The sequence below is a fragment of the Copadichromis virginalis genome, linkage group LG2 (genome assembly GCF_057382275.1).
Source record: "Copadichromis virginalis isolate Kocher_CV1m ecotype Utaka linkage group LG2, C_Virginalis_male_GT1.1, whole genome shotgun sequence".
NCBI classification, from domain to species: domain Eukaryota; kingdom Metazoa; phylum Chordata; class Actinopteri; order Cichliformes; family Cichlidae; genus Copadichromis; species Copadichromis virginalis.
In genome coordinates this window covers 29,515,415-29,533,761 of record NC_140619.1, presented here as the reverse complement: position 1 = coordinate 29,533,761, position 18,347 = coordinate 29,515,415, and the positions used below count along the sequence as shown (strand labels likewise).

Genomic DNA, 18,347 nt, shown 5'->3' with positions numbered 1-18,347 from the left:
AAGAGGCCAGAATTAGCCCTAGGCATCCATGCAAAGGCAACCCCATCCCCCTCCTCCCCCTTCCTCTGTCCATCCCTCCGTCTCCACTTTGCAGTGGCTTTACCTGGATTATCCCTTAGCCACCTGTTATAGAAGGAAACTGAATAAACAGTCCTTCCTGACCCACTCATACATGCGGATAAATAAGTTTTTGCCATATGGCCGGGAGGGGAACCCCCCCAAAACACTGCTAATGCCAGGCACTCTGGCAGCATGAAGACCGAGCTTAACACTTAAACTTCAAATCATTGCATCCTGACATTGAATCGAGGCACCTAACGCTATTACTATGTTCATAAGTCAATCTTCAAATCCCACATTCATCCCTCTCATGGATAGGAGTAGACAGCATTACACTCCCATATATCCATTACATGCAAGCCACTGTAAAGCTGAGCAGTGTGTGCCACTGTGAGTGGAGCATTCAGCAGGATTAGTGCGAGCATGCCAATCCTGTGTGTGGATTAAAAATTTCTAGGTTCTTTTTTTTTTAAACTGAGCAAACTAACAGAAATGCAACGCTACATTGTGGAAAAGTGTGACTTTAACTGATTAAACACGCACACATGCACTCAAAAACAGAGATTAAAGAGTATTTATTCAATTTGTGAGCATTCAAAAGTCTGAAATATCAAAAAGATAAATATATATTATGTTGCATAAGATCAGAATTTATTATATCAAAATATGATAGAATGTTTTCTTTTTAGGACTCTCTGGGTGTGACAGGATATGGCCCACCAGCAGCCTGTCCAGCCTGTCTCTGTCTCACCCTCTCCCTGTGTTTATCTGCAGAGAGAGAGCATTCAAATCAGTCAGATGTGTCATTCTGAGTTCTGATGTGTAGATAGATTCAAGATCATCAACGATATTGTTCAAAGTTGTAACTGAAGGCACCAGCCTGTTAGCTTAGCCTCGCACAATTACTTGTAATGCGGCAAAAACAGCCTGTTTTCACCCAGACATTCATAATAAGCATCAAAATTTGTTGTATTTTATTGATAGTCATATCATGATAGTTAAGTTAGTTAAAACTAGAAAAACTTCTTTCTTTCTTTCTTTCTTTCTTTCTTTCTTTCTTTCTTTCTTTCTTTCTTTCTTTCTTTCTTATTGTTGTCTAATACCACAGACATCTTAAAATGAGCTCTTACCACTGTCTCTTTTCAGCTTACACTTCATAATCAGTCCCATAATCAAAACAAGGGCCAAAGCTGCAACACCACAGACCACCAAGATGATCACAGTGTTGTCTGGACAATGACACACACATAGACAAATACACAGGAAGTGAAGACACATGGTATCAAGGGCTGTTGATAGCATGCCATTATACACATTTCTAAAATCATAACATATAACAGAAGTATACAGATGGATGGACTTACTTTTTACAGACAGTGTGTATGGTTTAGAATTACAACAGTAACGGGAGCAGTTTACTGAGCAGATGTATATGTCAGAAATTGAAAGGGCACTTTGGATAAGAAAGGTCTTATTATTTTCTTCTTGTTCGACCACCTTATTTTTCTTCCACTGAAAAGTCACAGTTGAATTTTCACATTTTTCATTGCATGTGAGAGTGACGTCGTCACCCTCATTTGGGCTGGATGGCTCGCTGCTGATGAACACTTCATCTGATGGGCAGAGTAAACATGAAAAGCGAGGAAAGCAGCAATAAATAATGTTAGGTAATTAGAGTGTGCTCTGTTATAATCCATTGCTTCAGACAAAGGTATTCTCAAATGTTACATTCAGTGCATTGTTTAAATGTTGCTCCTAAAGAGAAAAAAAACGAAGAAGAATGAACACTGTCACATTCAGCATTATTAAAAAAAAGAAATTTAAACGTAATCTGGTCGACTTTCTTTACTCTTAAAGATTTAATTTTAGAGATACACAATTATCAAAGAAAAAAAAAGCTTATCAATATTTAATTTATATTTCATTTTAGTGTCAGACACAACCTTAGGCTGTTATCACACCTCTCTACCAGTTGCAGTCTATTCAAGTTCACAGGATTTATAAAAAACAAACAAACAAAACAAATAAAAACAAAGTGAGGACTAACCATTACACAAAGTGCTGTTTTCACATTTCACATAAGTATCTATGAGAAAAACAGATGAAAAAAAATAACGTCAGGAACATTTTTCCAATGCATCTCATTTTGCATTTTATTGGCAGGCAATGTTCAGGCACATTAGCTGCGACATGACATTTCCAGATGTACAATTTTCCTTTTCCCCCATCTGCCATAGTTTACCCTGTGATGGTACATTTCAAAAACTCAACAGTAACACAGGCAGTCAGTACCAGCTACGATATCAGAATATAGAGCGAATTATTTAGAGCTAAACTGGCACATATACAAACAGAGAACAAGAAAATATAGACATATATACATAAATGTAGGTGAGTGCTTACCAGAGAGGAGATAACCAAGCATGAGATAAATGATAACCATTCTCTACTAGAACAGACTGGATTCACAACCGTTAAGAACAGTCTGAGAAATTAATGTCATTAATATCTAAAAAAAAGAGCATATAGAAAAATAGGAAGAACAAGTTTCATAGCAATGAAATACTTTAAAACTTTTAGACAAAGCATTAAATATATTTTTAAAGTTATACATATAATACGTAATGCTCTTACCTGGATTGCCTCTGACACACAGACCAGAGTGATGACCCGCTCTGCTTTGCTTAACTGAATAGTCTTTGCATCAGAAGAGGCACGGCAAAACTGATTCTAAACACTGATAGCAATGCAAATATATTCATCCCTGGAATATTATAGCATGAACAAAGCAGCTGTTTGTTGTGAAGGTGCATGTGACGACAACGATGACGGTAAAGCCGCCGCTGCTGCTTTCATGTAACATTGAGTGACGTTTAGGTCAAAATGATGAGATTTCTTCAGCTCTGATCAAAACACCCAAAACATAAGGACACATGCTGAGAGATGGAGCTGTGCTCTAATATAGCCTGTTATCAGGGAAACATTGGTTTACTTAGGCAAACTACCCTCTGCCTCTGTGCACACAGTTTATTATGACACATACTAAGATGAACTTTTCTAAGAATTTGGAAGAATAAATCCAAAATGATTTAGTTTAAAAGGCACCTCAAAAATACATTACTGCCTTTTACTGAAATCATGCATTACTTTAAACAGTGACTTATTCAAACAGTGGCCACTAGAGAGTGCTGCTCATCACAAAATCGTATTCATTTTTTTCTGAAGGGCTCCCGTGCAGCTAAATGGTCTACCATTGCCAAAACATGTTACACACTGCTAAAGCTAAATGCTTTACAGCACATTCAGAGACTGAATTGAATAAAACCTCTGTTTTGGAAAATGCGTGCATACAAACCCACACACACACGCTGGACATGCAAACTCCACACAGAAATAGAATGACTGGCTTTGCATTCAAATTCTCTCTGGGCCACCTTAACCAAAGTGACCAGACGGTAAATAAGATGAATATGGTTGAGTAATGTGGCCCGTTGCTGTTTACATTCAATTTGTTTAGTCAGCTTAACGTTAATCAAAAATTTCCCTTACTGTGGCCAGTCTCGATAGATACCTAAACTCATCAAACACAACAACAGAAAACAATAGTTCACGGAATGATGACACAAGGCTACAATTTTGCTATTCCATTTGCCATCAAGCTCTTTATAGTTGCTGATAAGAAATAACAATGAAACGGATTAAGCCACACTCTAATTTTCTTGGCCTTGTACCAAGTGATTAAAGAGAAAACTGACTTGTTAAAAGGAAGCGATGTAGGAGAATGTGAGCAAACTGGTATTTTCCCAGATGTGCTCAGGCTGCTATTTGTGCAAAGTGAGTCCATTCTACATGGACCTCAACAACCTTGTTTTTTTCATGTTATTGTAGCATTTAATGTGTTAATTTAACAGCACTACTAAAACATTACAACTCAAATGTACTATTAGCTACTAAGTACTAATAATTAGTATAGCTAAGTACTATCAATTAGTATGGCTAATGTGATATCATAGCTAAGTAATATAAATTCCAAGCTGCCAAAAAACTATCCCGGGGTAGAGGGCCGCTGATTGTCCAGGGCTGCTTGTGAGCATGTCAGGGCTTAATTAGTTGTTAAGTAGCACCCAATTGGCTGTAGAAAACATTTATACAGTCACGGTAGCGCCTGGCTAATGTTGTCTACACTGTGTTCTGTTCTGTATTTTCTAGTATCGTGAACCATGGTTACTTTCAGCGGAGTGTATAACAGGTTTTCTCGCCTGGCAAAAGTTGCAGCCCAAAAGCAGCAACGGAAATATAACAAACTGTGCGCCATAGCCAGCAACATCTTGGGCAACAACAAGAAGGTATGCCACATACAGTGTGAGCTTTCGGTGCATGTGTGACTGTGCAGTTTTAGCCTGAGCGTTATCTTGAGTCATCTGTTTGCAATAGCGAGAGAGTGGTACTGTGATGATTTTTATCTCTTATCATTTCATTTGAATCTGCGCAAAGCCATGTAACGAGTTTTGCTTTCAGATGATCCAGAAACGTGTTAAATGATACCCTATAGCAAAATTGGGCTTATAGCAAAGAAAGGCTTCTTTCACGAGGCCCGTTTGAAGGGTAAGACTTGAAATGTGTGTGCTTTAGGCCGCAATGAGTTAAAAGTAAAACCGACAGATTCTGAAACTAAGGTCTAACACTAAATCTGCAAAATTGTCATGTTTATTTATAAAGATAGAAAGCCAAAATAACCAAGCGTTTCATTGACTGCGCATAAAAAAGCAGAATGACAGTCTGGCTGCCTGTGTACCCACATCACAGTGTTTCTCAAGATGTAGGCTGAGAGCAGTTTGATCATAGTAACCATACTTCCTCTTTTGTGGCTTGTTGCTATGGTAAGACTTCCCTTCCAGGCAGGAAGTGACAGGAAGACCCAAGTGATGAGTTTTGTGTGTGAGTGTGTAAGGAGTGTGCATCAAGTTTGGGTGGAGCACTCTGCTGCGTCCCCTGACAGTGTGCACATCGTAGGACTTCAGCTCTGAAACTGGTGTCTGGGCCATCATGGCGAAGAACAGCAATTCTTTAGAGATCCCTATTGGCCACATGGTGAGTTGGCACCATTCTTGTTAGGTCTTACTTGGTTCTGTGGCCGTCCTTTGGGTAGTAGTTCTTTGATACGCTTGTTACATATACGATAGGAGGCTTTGACCGGCCTTCCACAGTGACTAGTCAAGGCATTTTAGTGTTGAGTGTGTTGACTACGCTTCTTGTAGCTGTGCAGGCACTCTAAATCTCCCTGTATGCTGTTTTGATCTGCTTTTAACGGTGCTGTTACTATTAAGCTGACTTCCAATCCAGAGTATCAAGAGTACGGTTTGAGCAGTTGTCTCGTGCTGGCTTGTGTTTTGCCTCCAGTCTTTGATAGTGCCAGAATCAGCCTGTGTGGCTACACTTGGTTGCTACTGAGAACAGGCTGGGCCATTCTGAGCCAGAAGGAGAAACTGAGCCATGCCTGTTGTCCAATCTGTCATGTGTAGGCTGAGTTGGCTTCAGTGTTCTCGGTGTGAGACCATTGCATTTCTTGAAATGGTTCAGTTCTGCCAAAAAAAGGTGTGAAAATGTATCAACGGATATTAAGTCACAAGAGCAGGATGTTGCCGTAGTCTTAAAAAAAGGGGCTTTCTGTGGCTTGCGTTTGATGTCTGCATTTTGATATCGCTCCTTTAATAGATTTTTCAGAGAGTTAAAAGTGCATTTTACGAGAATGCAAGGTTTACAGCTAAGACAGTGACGAATCGATTGTTTTCATTAGTGTTTAGAAAATGTACTATTGACTATGAAAGCAGTATTTGCATAGCAGAGCAAATAACTGAAGAGGTGGAGTCAGAGAGACTCACACCTGCAGAGATAGACAGCCCATTTCAACCGTATATGGTCAAAATGTAACAATAGACAGGGGCTGTTGTCAAGATCAGTTATTTTTGGTTACAACAACGCACTCTCTGCTTAGAGTGCGTCGATTTATAGATACATCTATATAGATGTATAGATTTATCTCAAATGTAAGCTTGTAGCAAATGTCAAGCATAAAAGGATACAGTGACGTATTAGGAAAAATAAAATGTTAATTTTTTATTGTATCGACACATGAGGAGCTCTACAGCGAAACCCATTGATTCTGTTTTGGGAATTGAGCAAACTGACCTTTGATTAGTGGATGATTTTCTCCTCTTCCTCAGCCTGTGTTGCCTTGGTTATGTATCTGAATTTCACTTTAACTATACAATGTAGATGACCAGTTTGGTTTGTGTTGCACTAATGTAGCTGGGTTACTTTGCAAATTGTGCCTTGCAGGACTTCCTAATCAGAGCTAGTTTTAGGATGACAGATAACTTTATCTAGTTGTCTATATCCAGTTATATAGATTATAAGTAATGTAACTTCATGATTTAACATTTGACTAAAATTCTGAACTGAAATCAAGATTAACTGGCCATGTTGTCAAAACCTTGATGTTTACATGGCCTTCATTAACAAAATAAACAAATAATTAAGAAGCTTGCCTCAATGACTTAAAAAGCTAGAATATCAGGTCACAAAGGTAATATTAAACACAGAATGAAAATGAAAGTAATCTATTCATAAAAAGTTAAATGCTCTACTTTAAAAGCAACAGTTACTGTGCAGGGTTGTGAAGATATTTGCCTTTTTCTGTAATGTAAAGGATTCCGTTACATTAGTATTATCAGTTAAAAACAACGTGTACTGTTGCTTAATAGTACACTTAATAGTACATTGATTAAAATGGCACTCACAGCTGTCAGTTCTGAAAATGGTACTTTATTTATAAGACCTATATCCTCCACACACTCTGGGCAAGTTGCTACCACACAGACTATACAGACATGTAGACACACACACATTCACACCTTTGGGCAATTTTAGAATCAGAGCCCACACGTCTGTGAACTGTGGGAGGAAACCAGAGCATGAAGAGGAAACCTTGACAAAGCTCATAAATGTATCCATCGACGGTCTCCTATGGATTAAAACCAAAAATTCTGCTGTGAGCTAATTTGCTGCTGTTTAAACAATATTTCCATAAGCTGAAGCTTTTCTGTGTATACGTCAGATCAGTATCTTGGTGACTTGAAAACATGTTTGTGATCACAGCTTGTAGGTTACAGGTGTTTAAATAGTCTGCAGATTTCATTCAGTTTCTGTAAAAAAAAATGTGTCGGTTGAAGCGAACATTTACAAGATGTGCATTTTGTGTGCTCTGAAAGCTGAATGAGGCTTATTGTCACCAGTTTTGCAACCACTTCCTGTAAAAACAGCCTTGGCTGATTGCGCTACAGAGTTACAGGTTGGAAAAAAAAAACAAGAAGAGAAAAATAATGTGCAGCTGCTGTTCGTGTTTCCCTTCCTAAAGGCTTTTATCGTAGTGCTGTATAGTTGTTGCAGTAATATTGAGTTGTAGTGAGAATCTCCACAATCCTGTGTAAACGGGGCCAAAGTAAACTTTCTTCTTTCCTTTTGACTGTGCAGCCTGAAGAAAATATACGTAGGATAAATTTGAATAATATTATCAGTATTATACAGACAATAACAAAGAGTATTCAGTATTAGGCTTTTTCTCAGTTTTAGTTTTAACTGTTGAAGTAAAGTTCTTTGACAGATTGCTCTCTCTGTTCACAGAGCCAGGCAGTGTCAGATGGAGGTAAGCATGAGCAGCCAACTTGCATGCTGCTAATCCTGTACATATCTCAGTTCTACAACGTGAACATGTCTGTGCATGAAAATATCTGATTCAGTCTCACTCTTGGTCATGCTTTTCTGTGCTGATAAATGGGTGTGTTTGTGCCTGGATATGCTTTAGATTTGAACATGTCCGCACGCGGCTGTGGCGGCAGCAGCACCAGCCTTCCTGGGACTCCAGCCGGAGAGCATGGCCCAGCCAACAGTGTCATGAGCTGGGCCGTGTCATTTGAGAAACTGCTGGAGGACCCCTTTGGGGTCCGTTACTTTACGGTGAGGCAAACTAATGTTGGAATTTTTCAGTTAGGAAAAAGTTCAGGCAGAGTTCAAGTGTTGACATTAACTAATCATTACCCATACCTAATAATGCTGTGTGTGTGTTTGTCTGCAGGACTTCTTAAAGTCTGAGGTGAGTGCGGAGAACATTTTATTCTGGCAGGCTTGTGAAAAGTTCAAGAAGATTCCGGCCACTTCCTTGGATGAGGTACAAACTCTCTCTAAACTTTTCTTTTATGTATTTATCTTTAATTAATACTTTATTGCAGTAGTTCTTGTACTATGGGAGACAGAACTACTGCAGGACCAGATGTAAAGTATGGAGTGAAGTAAATATGATTCTTAAAGGGAAAATTAACAAGAGTTTGATCATGAAGTTGTGATGGCCTTCAACTTGGATCATATTTGATGGGTGTGGAGTGTGAATTTTCCTGCCTTCTGAAGTGGGATATGGCAGGAAAAATATTTGTAAACCACTACCCTGATAGCACACATTTGTTAAAACACATGTTTTGTAGAAAAGAAGTGGACTGTTTAGTGGGAATAGGGTTGCCTTGTTGCTGTAACTATGGGTGTCTCCAGCAATCGGAGGATGGCAGTGCGTCAGTAATTCAGTAATATTTTAGTTGCTTTTCAAGTAACATAAGCATTTTTCTGTTGTAATTTTGAGATGATCCCTCCAATAAGTCATTTGGTGCACTTTAACTGCTGACACTAACTTTTAATTGCATCAACCACAGTCAAACAGCCAGAAGCTGTGCATTGTTGGCAAAAAATAGATCTGCCATATGATAATTTTTATGGCTGTTTTTGGAGATTTACTTTGTGAAACAATGTGCAGAAATTGTAAGTATTCAGTTATTAAAAATGAAGAACAGGTTTGGTGGGAACTACTTAATTTTCCATTTTACAGAATGGTTGTTACAGTTACCAGCTGTTGCAGTTTGCTCTATAAACTTCTTTTGGCAAATATATTGGAAAGCAAAGTTATGTAATGCAAGCAAATGCATCATAATTTGGAGGACATTTGTATTCCTCTATAACAGTTTATATTTAGTGGTTACAATGAAAACCTGTGTAAACCCCATCACCAGGACCAATGTGTTAATATCCACAGTAGCTCATAATTTAGAGTATTCAATGGGATATAGTATTGTGTTACACAAGTAAACTAACTTTTACCATTTGACTGTGGCTGACCTGAATCTTTCTTTCACCTCCTGTGGAGATTATTTCCATTGGAGATTGACTGAGGAAATTAAAAAAAAAAAGTATTGAAAGGATCCAAATAGATCATACATCAGCCATAATTATGTAGGTGAAAGGTTTACCTTATCCTTTAGAAATCTGTATGATTTACATCAGAGAGCCACAGAAAGGTTTCCTTTAATTTAATTTATGCTACATAGAGTGTGCTTAACGCTTAAAGTAATACCACCATGTAATTTGGGAGCTTTGCAAACAATAAGTGACTTACTAGAGGATTTAAGAAGGTGAACATTCAAATGAAATCCACAGGGAAATTAACAGAGTGTCTGATCTTACTTGTGCCTCAGCACTTCATGAACTGTAATTAAGAAACAAAGTTTAGCTGATTGCTGACCTTCAGAATAGTTCAATCTGACAGAGCTCTTGCTGTTTTTTCCAGCTGAAAGCAGAAGCTCGCTCAATCTACAGCACCTACCTGTCTGAGAGTGCTCCCTACTCGGTGAACATTGATGACACAGCAAAGACTGAGGAGAAGGACCTTCAGCAGCCTACACCTGACATGTTTAACAAAGCTCAAGCGCAGGTTGGTATGAATCAACCCTACTACTTCTGCTTAGTAATTATGACTCATTTTTGACACACAGATGACTGGGTGCCCCCTCTTGTTGCTTTGCTTCAGATATTTAAGCTGATGAAAATGGACAGCTACAGGCGCTTTGTACGGTCCCCTCTTTATCAGAGCTGCACTTTGGCAACAGTAGAAGGCAAAGGCCTACCTCGGCTCTCCAATGAGTCTCCGCGCATGGGATCCTGGGAGGATATGGCCTCCAAAGTCCCCTTAAGGGAAAAGAAGGTACCGTATTTTCCACACTATAAGGCGCACCTAAAATCCTTTAATTTTCTCAAAAATTGACAGTGTGCCTTATAATCATGGTGTGCCTTATGTATGAATTCTGGTTGTGTTTACTGACCTAGAACCGAATTTACCGAACCGAAGTTAGCAGGAAGTTAGCTTGCTAGTTTCCACCTAAACATGATATAGCATGTTCTGACTGAGAGATTTCTGAAAAAATAAAATGTACAGCTCTGCTATCACTTCTAACATAAATGAAAACACAAAACTAAACAGCAGTGACTTTTATAGGGTTGCTGAAGTTGGGCTAGCTGGTATATAATGCTGTGCTACATGATCGCTAGCGACACAGCTATGTTAGCATAACATAAACACAGTGAAGCTGGAGGATGAACGCTAACTGTTTTCCACTTGATAAAAGTTAATGTGAGGGTTCTCGGTGGTTGGGGACAAATGCAATCGCATGGCAGGACGGACCAAACTTCAGTCAGGAGAACAACTCAGATAATCCATCCACAATACGAGGTTAGTCATTAGTATACTGCAACAACATGGGGATAGAGGAGCTGCAAGAGAATTCAACATTAATGAATCAATGGTACGGAAGTGGAGGATCAAGAAGGATGAGTTGAGTAAAGTTTGACTTATCGGACTGTTTTGTTTCGCTTAATGCGCCTTATAATCCAGTGTGCCTTATGTATGAAAACAGACCCATTCATTGACAGTGCACCTTATAATCCGGTGTTCCTTATGGTCCGAAAAATACGGTAGATGGACTGAAGGTCGAGATGAAGAATACCTGTTTTATTATTCGTTTGACATTTATTTCATCGCTGCCTCCAACAGAGCAAGAAGTCAGACCCTAACAGCTTTCTAGGTGGTAAGAGTGCCTCAGAGAAACAGCGACAGAAACGAGGATCCTGGGGAGGTAATGTGTGCCAAATGACACATCTCATGCTTCTGTGATATCTTATGTACATCTTCTGACTTTATTTATTTATTTTTAAATCTCATCAATAACAATGATTCCAACTCCTATGGCGTGGTTTCCTGGAAAGAGTCCCATTTGTCCATCAAGTCGACCAGTAGTGTGGAGCTTGGCTCCATCTGCAGGCATATGGAGGTCAGTACATTTATAAAGCATTTAGAGTTGGTTGGAATTATGGGAAATGAATGTTAATTTACAATTTATATGATTGGAGGTATACAGTTAACAAAACTAATATTTGAGGTGACAAGTATTAGTATAGAGGAAAATGTGTGATTGGGATTACACTTTTCTCATTTCTCTGTCTGTGATGTAGAATGGTGGCTCGAGTCCCCGCTCCCCTGAGCTGGGGGGTGGAGGTGGGAGTCGTGTAGGGTTGGAGGGGGGATACTGCTGTGTCTACTTGCCTGATGGCAGTGCCTCCTTGGCACCCACGCCTAATGGCCAGCCAATCAAAGACTTGCTGACTAGCCTTTGTGAGAAAAGAGGCTTCCCACTGAAAGATGTTATCATTTACCTTCATGGCAAGGACAAGGTGAGCACGTTTGCTGTGCTTCAGCTGCAACTTTAAATCAGGAGGCATTTTTGAGGAACTTGAGCCACACTGTAAATTTGTTTACAACAGTGAGCATGACCGACGACTGCCTCCTTCCTGTTCTGACATTTTCGTGCTGTGTTATCTCACCCCCTCAAAGTAACCCATGTTGATGTTCACATCTATAGAAATCCCTCTTGTTTCTTTCTGTTTGAAACATAATTTCTCTCTCTACAGCAACCATTATCGCTGGACCAAGACTGCTCCGTACTGAGAAATCAGCAGGTCTCTTTAGAGCTCAGAGTGACGTTTGCGTGAGTCAACTGAATGACTTCCTTCACTTCCTATTTTCTCCTGTCTTTGACACCATAGCAGGCTTGCACACCCCCACTACATGTCCCTTCTTACCATATTAGAGGGAAGTCCTTGAGGTAATATGCACACAAAGTCTAGCTCTCTGAGCATTAATCTTTGTACTCTTCCTTCACATTGACTAAATAAAATTCAAAATGTAATCAGAAATGGGTTTCCTGCTAAGATATCCCTTGCCAGCTGCCCTCGTGACTACAGACATTGTCTGACAGTAATTCTGTATTTCTGTTCCATTGCATTTGATTCAGTGTGAGTCACAGTGTGAGAGGAAAGTTATAGAAATAAGTGTGTGTTTCAGGGTGGAGATTGCCTTCACTGGTAAAACTGTGGGGATCATGGTGAAGTCTAGTAAGACACTGCAGGAAGCTCTCTCTGTGGTGCTGCAGAAGCACAATATTAAGCCACAAGAGGCCTTGGTCACCATGGTGAGTGTTGCATATGAGTAGGATTATAATATGTTACCTTTTCTTTGAGTCATTTCCATATAAAGATTAACAATATTGTCACTTTTAAATGAATGATTGATTTTCTGTGGTTGAATTCTACCGACAAAAATATGTGAAATGCCTTTTAACCTTTAATCTATTAGGAAAAATCAATGTGCATGTTTACCTATGTAAACATGTAATTTCAAAGTGTTACACCAGTGATTCTTTTCAATATTATAATATCAATATCTATTTTACATATTTTTCAGCCATGTATAGTCTAGGATTATTTTGAACTATAGGTCTTGCAAAGATACTCAGTAGAGCAAAAAAGCTGGAAATGAGCGTCACTTTTAAGGATGGATTTCAAAATCTGTCACTAAATGAATGGCACACCCTTGTTGGCATTGTCATTGTAGCTGCATTGAAATGAGTCACACACTTGAATGTTTCTCACGTTTCAAAGTTTCACATTACATTTTTTGAAAACTTGCTTTACTTAAAACCTTTATCTTTCTCAGTAATGGGAAGCCAGCTGCACAGAAAACATTTTCCAGCCACGGTTTCTTTCATTTCTTATTACAGGAAAGAAGGCCTCTGTTTGCAAAGCTGCTACATTTTAATGAGTCATCTTCTTTATTTGTCAACTTTCACAGACACAAGTTTAGCTTATTGTTTTAATGAAATTGCTTTAGTAAAATTACTCATTTTAGAAATAATGCATGGTTCAGATTATTAAGATATCATTTTGAAACTAATGTAAGCAGCTTCTGTGTGTCCTTAAGATGCTGGTTCTACTTTTAATAAACGTTACACTAGTTTGTAGTGAGTAATGAGATTATTTTAGTAATGCATTGTCTTTTCTAAGTTATGCACAACCCATTTACTGCAGAGATGATTGATTCTCATAGTACTGTTCAGCTAAGTATGTCTGCATGTGTGTATGCTTTGTGTTTCAGGTTGGAAGTGATGAGCCTCTGAATGTGAGCACCAATGTGTTTAGTCTGGCCAATAAGACGCTCCGACTTGACAAAATCAAAGGTTAATATACTTGACCTTTTTAGAAACCCATAAATTTACCTCAATATGAAACAGGCTGATTAATGTTTATAACATTTATTGTAATACAGCATGCAGCTACCAGAGGAGCACAATAAGCCACAGGATGAAAACAAACCTACTTAGCTGATAAATAAATGAAAACAGTCTTCAGTGAAATCAGATAACAGCACATTTCATCTTTCCATCAGCTGATTATGTTGACGATACATTGGCCATTATTGTGTGTTCTCTGGTGCTGTCTGTGGCTCCTTATTGATTTAATCGTTTCTTAATGGCTCGTACAAAGTGTTTTTCAGCTCGTGGTGCTCTCTCCCTTGAGGCTGTCTGAAGAGTCTTTTCACTGTCCATTTTGCGGTCATGTTTTTTCTGCATCACTGTTTGCATGTTTCTTTCTTTACTTTGCTTTCCTCTTTGTGCATTTCTCTTTTAGCCGCTTTTTTTTTTTCTTTTAAATTGAAGTTAAAATGTCTGAGTCCATTTGGTTTGTTGAATGCTGTGACACTTTCAGTTCACTCACCTCTTTTCCTGACTGCTGAGGCTAGATCTGACTTCAGTTTGGATCAGTGCTCTCGGCCTCAGATTCTTTTTATTTTGTTCAGGAGGAACTAAGTAGATTCAATTAGAGTGGTTGTATCCCAGGAGGACCATTTTAATACTTAAGATGTTTTATCTGCCTAATGTCAGTGTTTAACGTAATGGGTATGCTAAAGTTCTGTAGCATCGTCAGCTTTTTGTTGACTACTTGTACACTGAAAATAAGAGTTCTGTTAGAAACTCATTTCCATCTTTGTGTGTATACAGGCAAAGAGCAGACCAGCATTTCCAGAGGCGGCAGTTCTGCAGCCAACCAGGTGAGGCAGTGTTTATTGAAGCGTCAATAAAACGGCAACAAAAATAATTTTACCATCATGAAGAAACTTTGAATTGCTGCTTTGTGATTCTTAGGCATAAATATTCTTTTGTGACTTTTGGGTAACTTATTTTGGAAAAATAACAACTCAAATGAGAATTTTTGTATGAAGCCAAGGCTGAACATGAATAGTGTTAAACAACCTTCATTACCTTCTTAGACAAGTCCCTATGTTGCCCTTTTTTGTCTATTTTATGGGACCAGTCATTTCCCTTTAACAGTATCTATATAAACATGCATTATATAAATCTATGAAAAGTGGTATGTTGCAGTGTGTAAATGGGCCTCATTCACAAACTACATTATGTCAAATCTATATAATCTTTCTGTACAAATGTTTAATGGACTAGTGTAAGCATATACATGCTGGTACTCTGCAAAGAAGACTTAAAACCTCCTGATCACCAGATGGTTTTGGGTAATTTTAACGGACATCTTTGTATTCAAGGTAAAATAAGAATATTGTCAGAAATGATCGTTTATAGTTTTCCAACTTGGTATCACAAAATGTTTACAAAATTAAATGACTATAAGGAATATGTTAGCTAAAATGATTTAGGCCTTAGCCTACATTTTTATCCTTTCAATATGAGGTCTCACCAGTTCAAAAACAATACAGAAGGCAAAGTCTGAGACATTTCAGGCTATATTGCTTTAATGATTTATTTATTCTTATAACTTTTATCCAGCGCACTCCTTCTGGGAAGGCTTTCTACAAGTTTTAGGAGTGTGTTTATTGGAATTTTTGATCATTCTTCCAGAAGCGCGTTTGTGAGGTCAGACGGTAATATTGGACGAGAAAGCCTGGCTCACAGTCTCTGCTCTAATTCATCCCAAAGGTGTTCTATCAGGTTGAGGTCAGGACTCTGTGCAGGCCAGTCAAGTTCTTCCACACCAAACACGCTCAACCGCTGTCTTTATAGACCTTGATTTGTGTACTGGTGCGCAAGTCATGTTGGAACAAGAAGGGGCCGTCCCCAAACTGTTCCTACAAAGTTGGGAGCATGAAATAGTCCAAAATGTCTTGGTATGCTGGAGCATAAAGAGTTCCTTTTACTGGAACTAAGGGGCTGAGCCCAAGTGCTGTAAAGCAATATGCCAAAACCCCCTCCCCCAGACTGTACAATGCAGTCAGACTACCACTCCTCTGGCAACCAGCAAACCCAGACTTGTTCAACAGATTGCCAGATGGAGAAGTGCGATTTGTCATGTTTCCACTTCTCTAGTCCAGTGGCAGCGTGCTTTAAGACTCTGGCGTTTGAATTGCACTTGTTGATGTAAGGGTTGAATGCAGCTACTTTGCCATGGGAACCACTCCATGAAGCTCTTTACACACTCACTCTTGAGCTACTCTAAAGGGTACAAAAGTTAGAAGGGGTGTGTGACCTCTATGCGCTATGCTGCTGAGGTCTCAATAAACAAAAAACATGTCTTTTTATTTGCCATTCTGCCCTTCAGGTGTTGGTCTTGTGCACTTTTGAATTATTTTTGGCACTGCTGCAATTTTAAATTGCTCCCTAGATGTCTTTTTCTAGCCACCTGTATGCTTCAAATATGCCATAAATATACCTCAAACTCCAGCTGATCTAATCCTTATGTTGAGGAGCATCCCTAGTAATAAGAGTTGGGTCTCTGACTGTGAGCCATACACCTTTTCTTCAAGATAAAATGTAAGTTGAAGTGAGACACACTAAAGGAGGTTCGTTTGTACTGCAAGGAGGAGCGATCTCAAACTAAGTCTGGAAATGGTATATGGCTGCACAAGACGCCGTCAGATTCAATGATTAAAACTAGAAATGAAAACTTACTAAGTGTTACTGAGATTTAAACCTTGTGAGCTGAGAAATGGTTTGTTGATGATGCTGAAATCTGTTTTAGTCCCAGGGAGGAGCAGCAAGTACAGGTCCAGAAGCCAGATCACTGAGCCAAGACAGAGCTAAGGCTCAGCCAAGGTCTACCAAGAACCGCGAGATGGACGGTAGGATGACTTGGCAATATCTAGTGTGGTTTGGTTTAAGGTTATTGAATTAGCTGAGTTGTTTTCAATGTGGGGAAATAATTTTGTTATATCAGTCTTTATCTGCATGCCAAAATATATACATGTAGGTAATACTTCATTAGAATATACATGATTGTTGCATCGTGAAGTTGTATGACTATCTTTATTAGCCAACCCATCTAAAAAGGATGGGCATTTTGAGGCGTATGCGTTTTAGCTTTTTACCCCTCAGCTTTAAAAGGCTGATGGGGTATTGTGGTCACTTGCTGGATGGGTGGCATGGACACAGGTTTGGGTATCTGATATCTTGAAAACAATGCCTTGTAGAATTTTTTTATAACTGATACCATAGATGCATCCCCTAAAAGTCTTGGATGAGTTTGAATCGGTGACCTCGACCAATGGAATGCAATGGGTACTTCTGCCAGGAGGCTTGGGCGGGGTAGGTAGCACCACTGGCAGGTGACAGTATTGAGGTTTTTTTTTTTTTTCTTTTTTTTTTTTTTTTTTTTTTTTTTTTCTCAGATGTTTTATATTATTATTGAAATTCTGTTCAATATCAAGATTATTGTCAATATATCAACTATTTAGATTACAAATTAGATTGGATGAAACTTTATTAATCCCTTGGGTTGGTTCCTCCAGGAAATTCAGATTATATTACATTTATCTGATTATCAGAACAAGAGGGCAACAATAACAATGATTTGTCCATGCCAGGGTTCCTGGACATGCTGACGAGGGCTCAGAACTCCAGGGTGGATGATCAGCGAGGTCTTCTCACCAAAGAGCAGCTGGAGGTTCCTTCCTTCCTCCAGCTGCCCACAGATCAGGTGCAGGAACCAGAGGATCCCAGTATAGCCAGCTCTTCCACTACTGACTCCAAAGCAAAATCTGAGGATAAGAATTCAGCTGAAAATTCAGCCGAAGCAGCGAAGGAAGCCCCCGACTCTGCTAAATCGAAATCCCCAGACATGAGGGAAACAACAGTTTGAAAGACAATCATGTGTTGGATGAACGAAGATGTGATCAAAAAAACTACGACGAACATTTCACAAAACTGTGATATGATTAATTTAAGAAAATTAATGCAAGAAAAAATTTGTCCTATAGCACTTTTTTCTAATTGTTCGCAGTATAAGCTCTGAGAAAGCGGTGTGCTACCACACGCTGCTCTATACTTTTGAATGACCTTCTTTTAAGCCAATTTGTAAATAAGGCAGATCATGGCAAGCATTTATGGTGTCGTTCTAAAACACTACACATCCTTATGGGGAAAATGTTTGCTATGAAATGATTAATTCAACCTTATATGAAAAAGTTATAGGTCAGAATGTCACCCTGAAACTAAATGTTTTAGTATACATTTTATTCATCCCCTGATTTGTAATACTGTACAGATTTTGATATATCGTTCACATTTCTTCTGTTTTTTCACAGCCGTACTTTGCAGTAATGTTTTCTTTAAACTAAGCACAGGAAGGAGTGACTGTCCAAAATGGGTTTCAATGTTTTTGCACGGTTTCTTTGCTTCAACATGCATGGAATATTTGATGCAGATTTATTATTTAATATATTCTTTTTAAATTTGTGTGTTGCATGCTTTAGGTGTGTTGTGTTTTCTTTTTTTTTGTGTTTTTTTTTTTTTTTTTTTTTTTTCTCTTCCCTTTTTTTATTTTTTTTATTTTTATTTTTTTAAATTATCCCTATGTTTGCTGTGACTGCACTTTGCAAAGCCCTGGTCATGTCCTGTATTCCTGTTCTCTACATCTCAGACTACAGATCTAGTTCATTAAATGAGTAATGTGATAATAAAAATGAAATGGTTGCAATGATTCTAACGATAATCCACAGGGTGTATTGAAAAAAATTAAAGTGTTTTATAAGAAATTGTTATCCTGTCTGTCTGCAT

General features: G+C 38.6%; 2 protein-coding genes across 3 annotated transcripts; one reads left to right on the top strand and one right to left on the bottom strand.

Annotated features, from left to right (window-relative positions):
* Positions 1–620: 620 nt before the first annotated feature.
* Positions 621–2,793, bottom strand: LOC146717560 (uncharacterized). Its single transcript, XM_085477990.1, has 6 exons — positions 2,695–2,793; positions 2,464–2,569; positions 2,108–2,146; positions 1,425–1,673; positions 1,191–1,289; positions 621–828 (listed from the first exon to the last, which is right to left on the bottom strand). The coding sequence occupies exons 2-6, from the start codon at positions 2,501–2,503 to the stop codon at positions 746–748; spliced, it is 510 nt and encodes a 169-aa protein (XP_085334116.1). The 5' UTR covers positions 2,504–2,569; positions 2,695–2,793; the 3' UTR covers positions 621–745.
* Positions 2,794–4,140: 1,347 nt separating this feature from the next.
* Positions 4,141–18,070, top strand: rgs14b (regulator of G protein signaling 14b). 2 transcript variants are annotated; one of them, XM_085477969.1, is made up of 15 exons: positions 4,141–4,406; positions 7,744–7,765; positions 7,925–8,076; positions 8,195–8,287; positions 9,728–9,871; positions 9,968–10,141; positions 10,988–11,069; positions 11,200–11,264; positions 11,446–11,664; positions 11,902–11,978; positions 12,335–12,461; positions 13,424–13,505; positions 14,328–14,377; positions 16,315–16,414; positions 17,156–18,070. In XM_085477969.1, exons 1-15 carry the CDS (start codon positions 4,281–4,283, stop codon positions 17,428–17,430), a joined length of 1,788 nt encoding a protein of 595 aa, XP_085334095.1. In that variant the 5' UTR covers positions 4,141–4,280; the 3' UTR covers positions 17,431–18,070. The 2 variants fall into 2 exon arrangements, with proteins under 2 accessions (XP_085334095.1, XP_085334103.1); XM_085477977.1 differs by lacking the exon at positions 4,141–4,406 and adding an exon at positions 4,979–5,151.
* Positions 18,071–18,347: the final 277 nt, after the last annotated feature.

Bases quoted from the DNA above. Each gene is read 5' to 3' on its own strand.
- LOC146717560 (XM_085477990.1), bottom strand. From the start codon at position 2,503: ATGGTTATCATTTATCTCATGCTTGGTTATCTCCTCTCTG. The intron at 1,674-2,107 runs GTTAGTCCTCAC...TCTGCCCATCAG, and splicing joins AAACAGCACTTTGTGTAATG to ATGAAGTGTTCATCAGCAGC. The intron at 829-1,190 runs GTAAGAGCTCAT...CTCTCTCTGCAG, and splicing joins TAAGCTGAAAAGAGACAGTG to ATAAACACAGGGAGAGGGTG.
- rgs14b (XM_085477969.1), top strand. From the start codon at position 4,281: ATGGTTACTTTCAGCGGAGTGTATAACAGGTTTTCTCGCCTGGCAAAA. The intron at 7,766-7,924 runs GTAAGCATGAGC...GATATGCTTTAG, and splicing joins CCAGGCAGTGTCAGATGGAG to ATTTGAACATGTCCGCACGC. The intron at 9,872-9,967 runs GTTGGTATGAAT...GCTTTGCTTCAG, and splicing joins TTAACAAAGCTCAAGCGCAG to ATATTTAAGCTGATGAAAAT.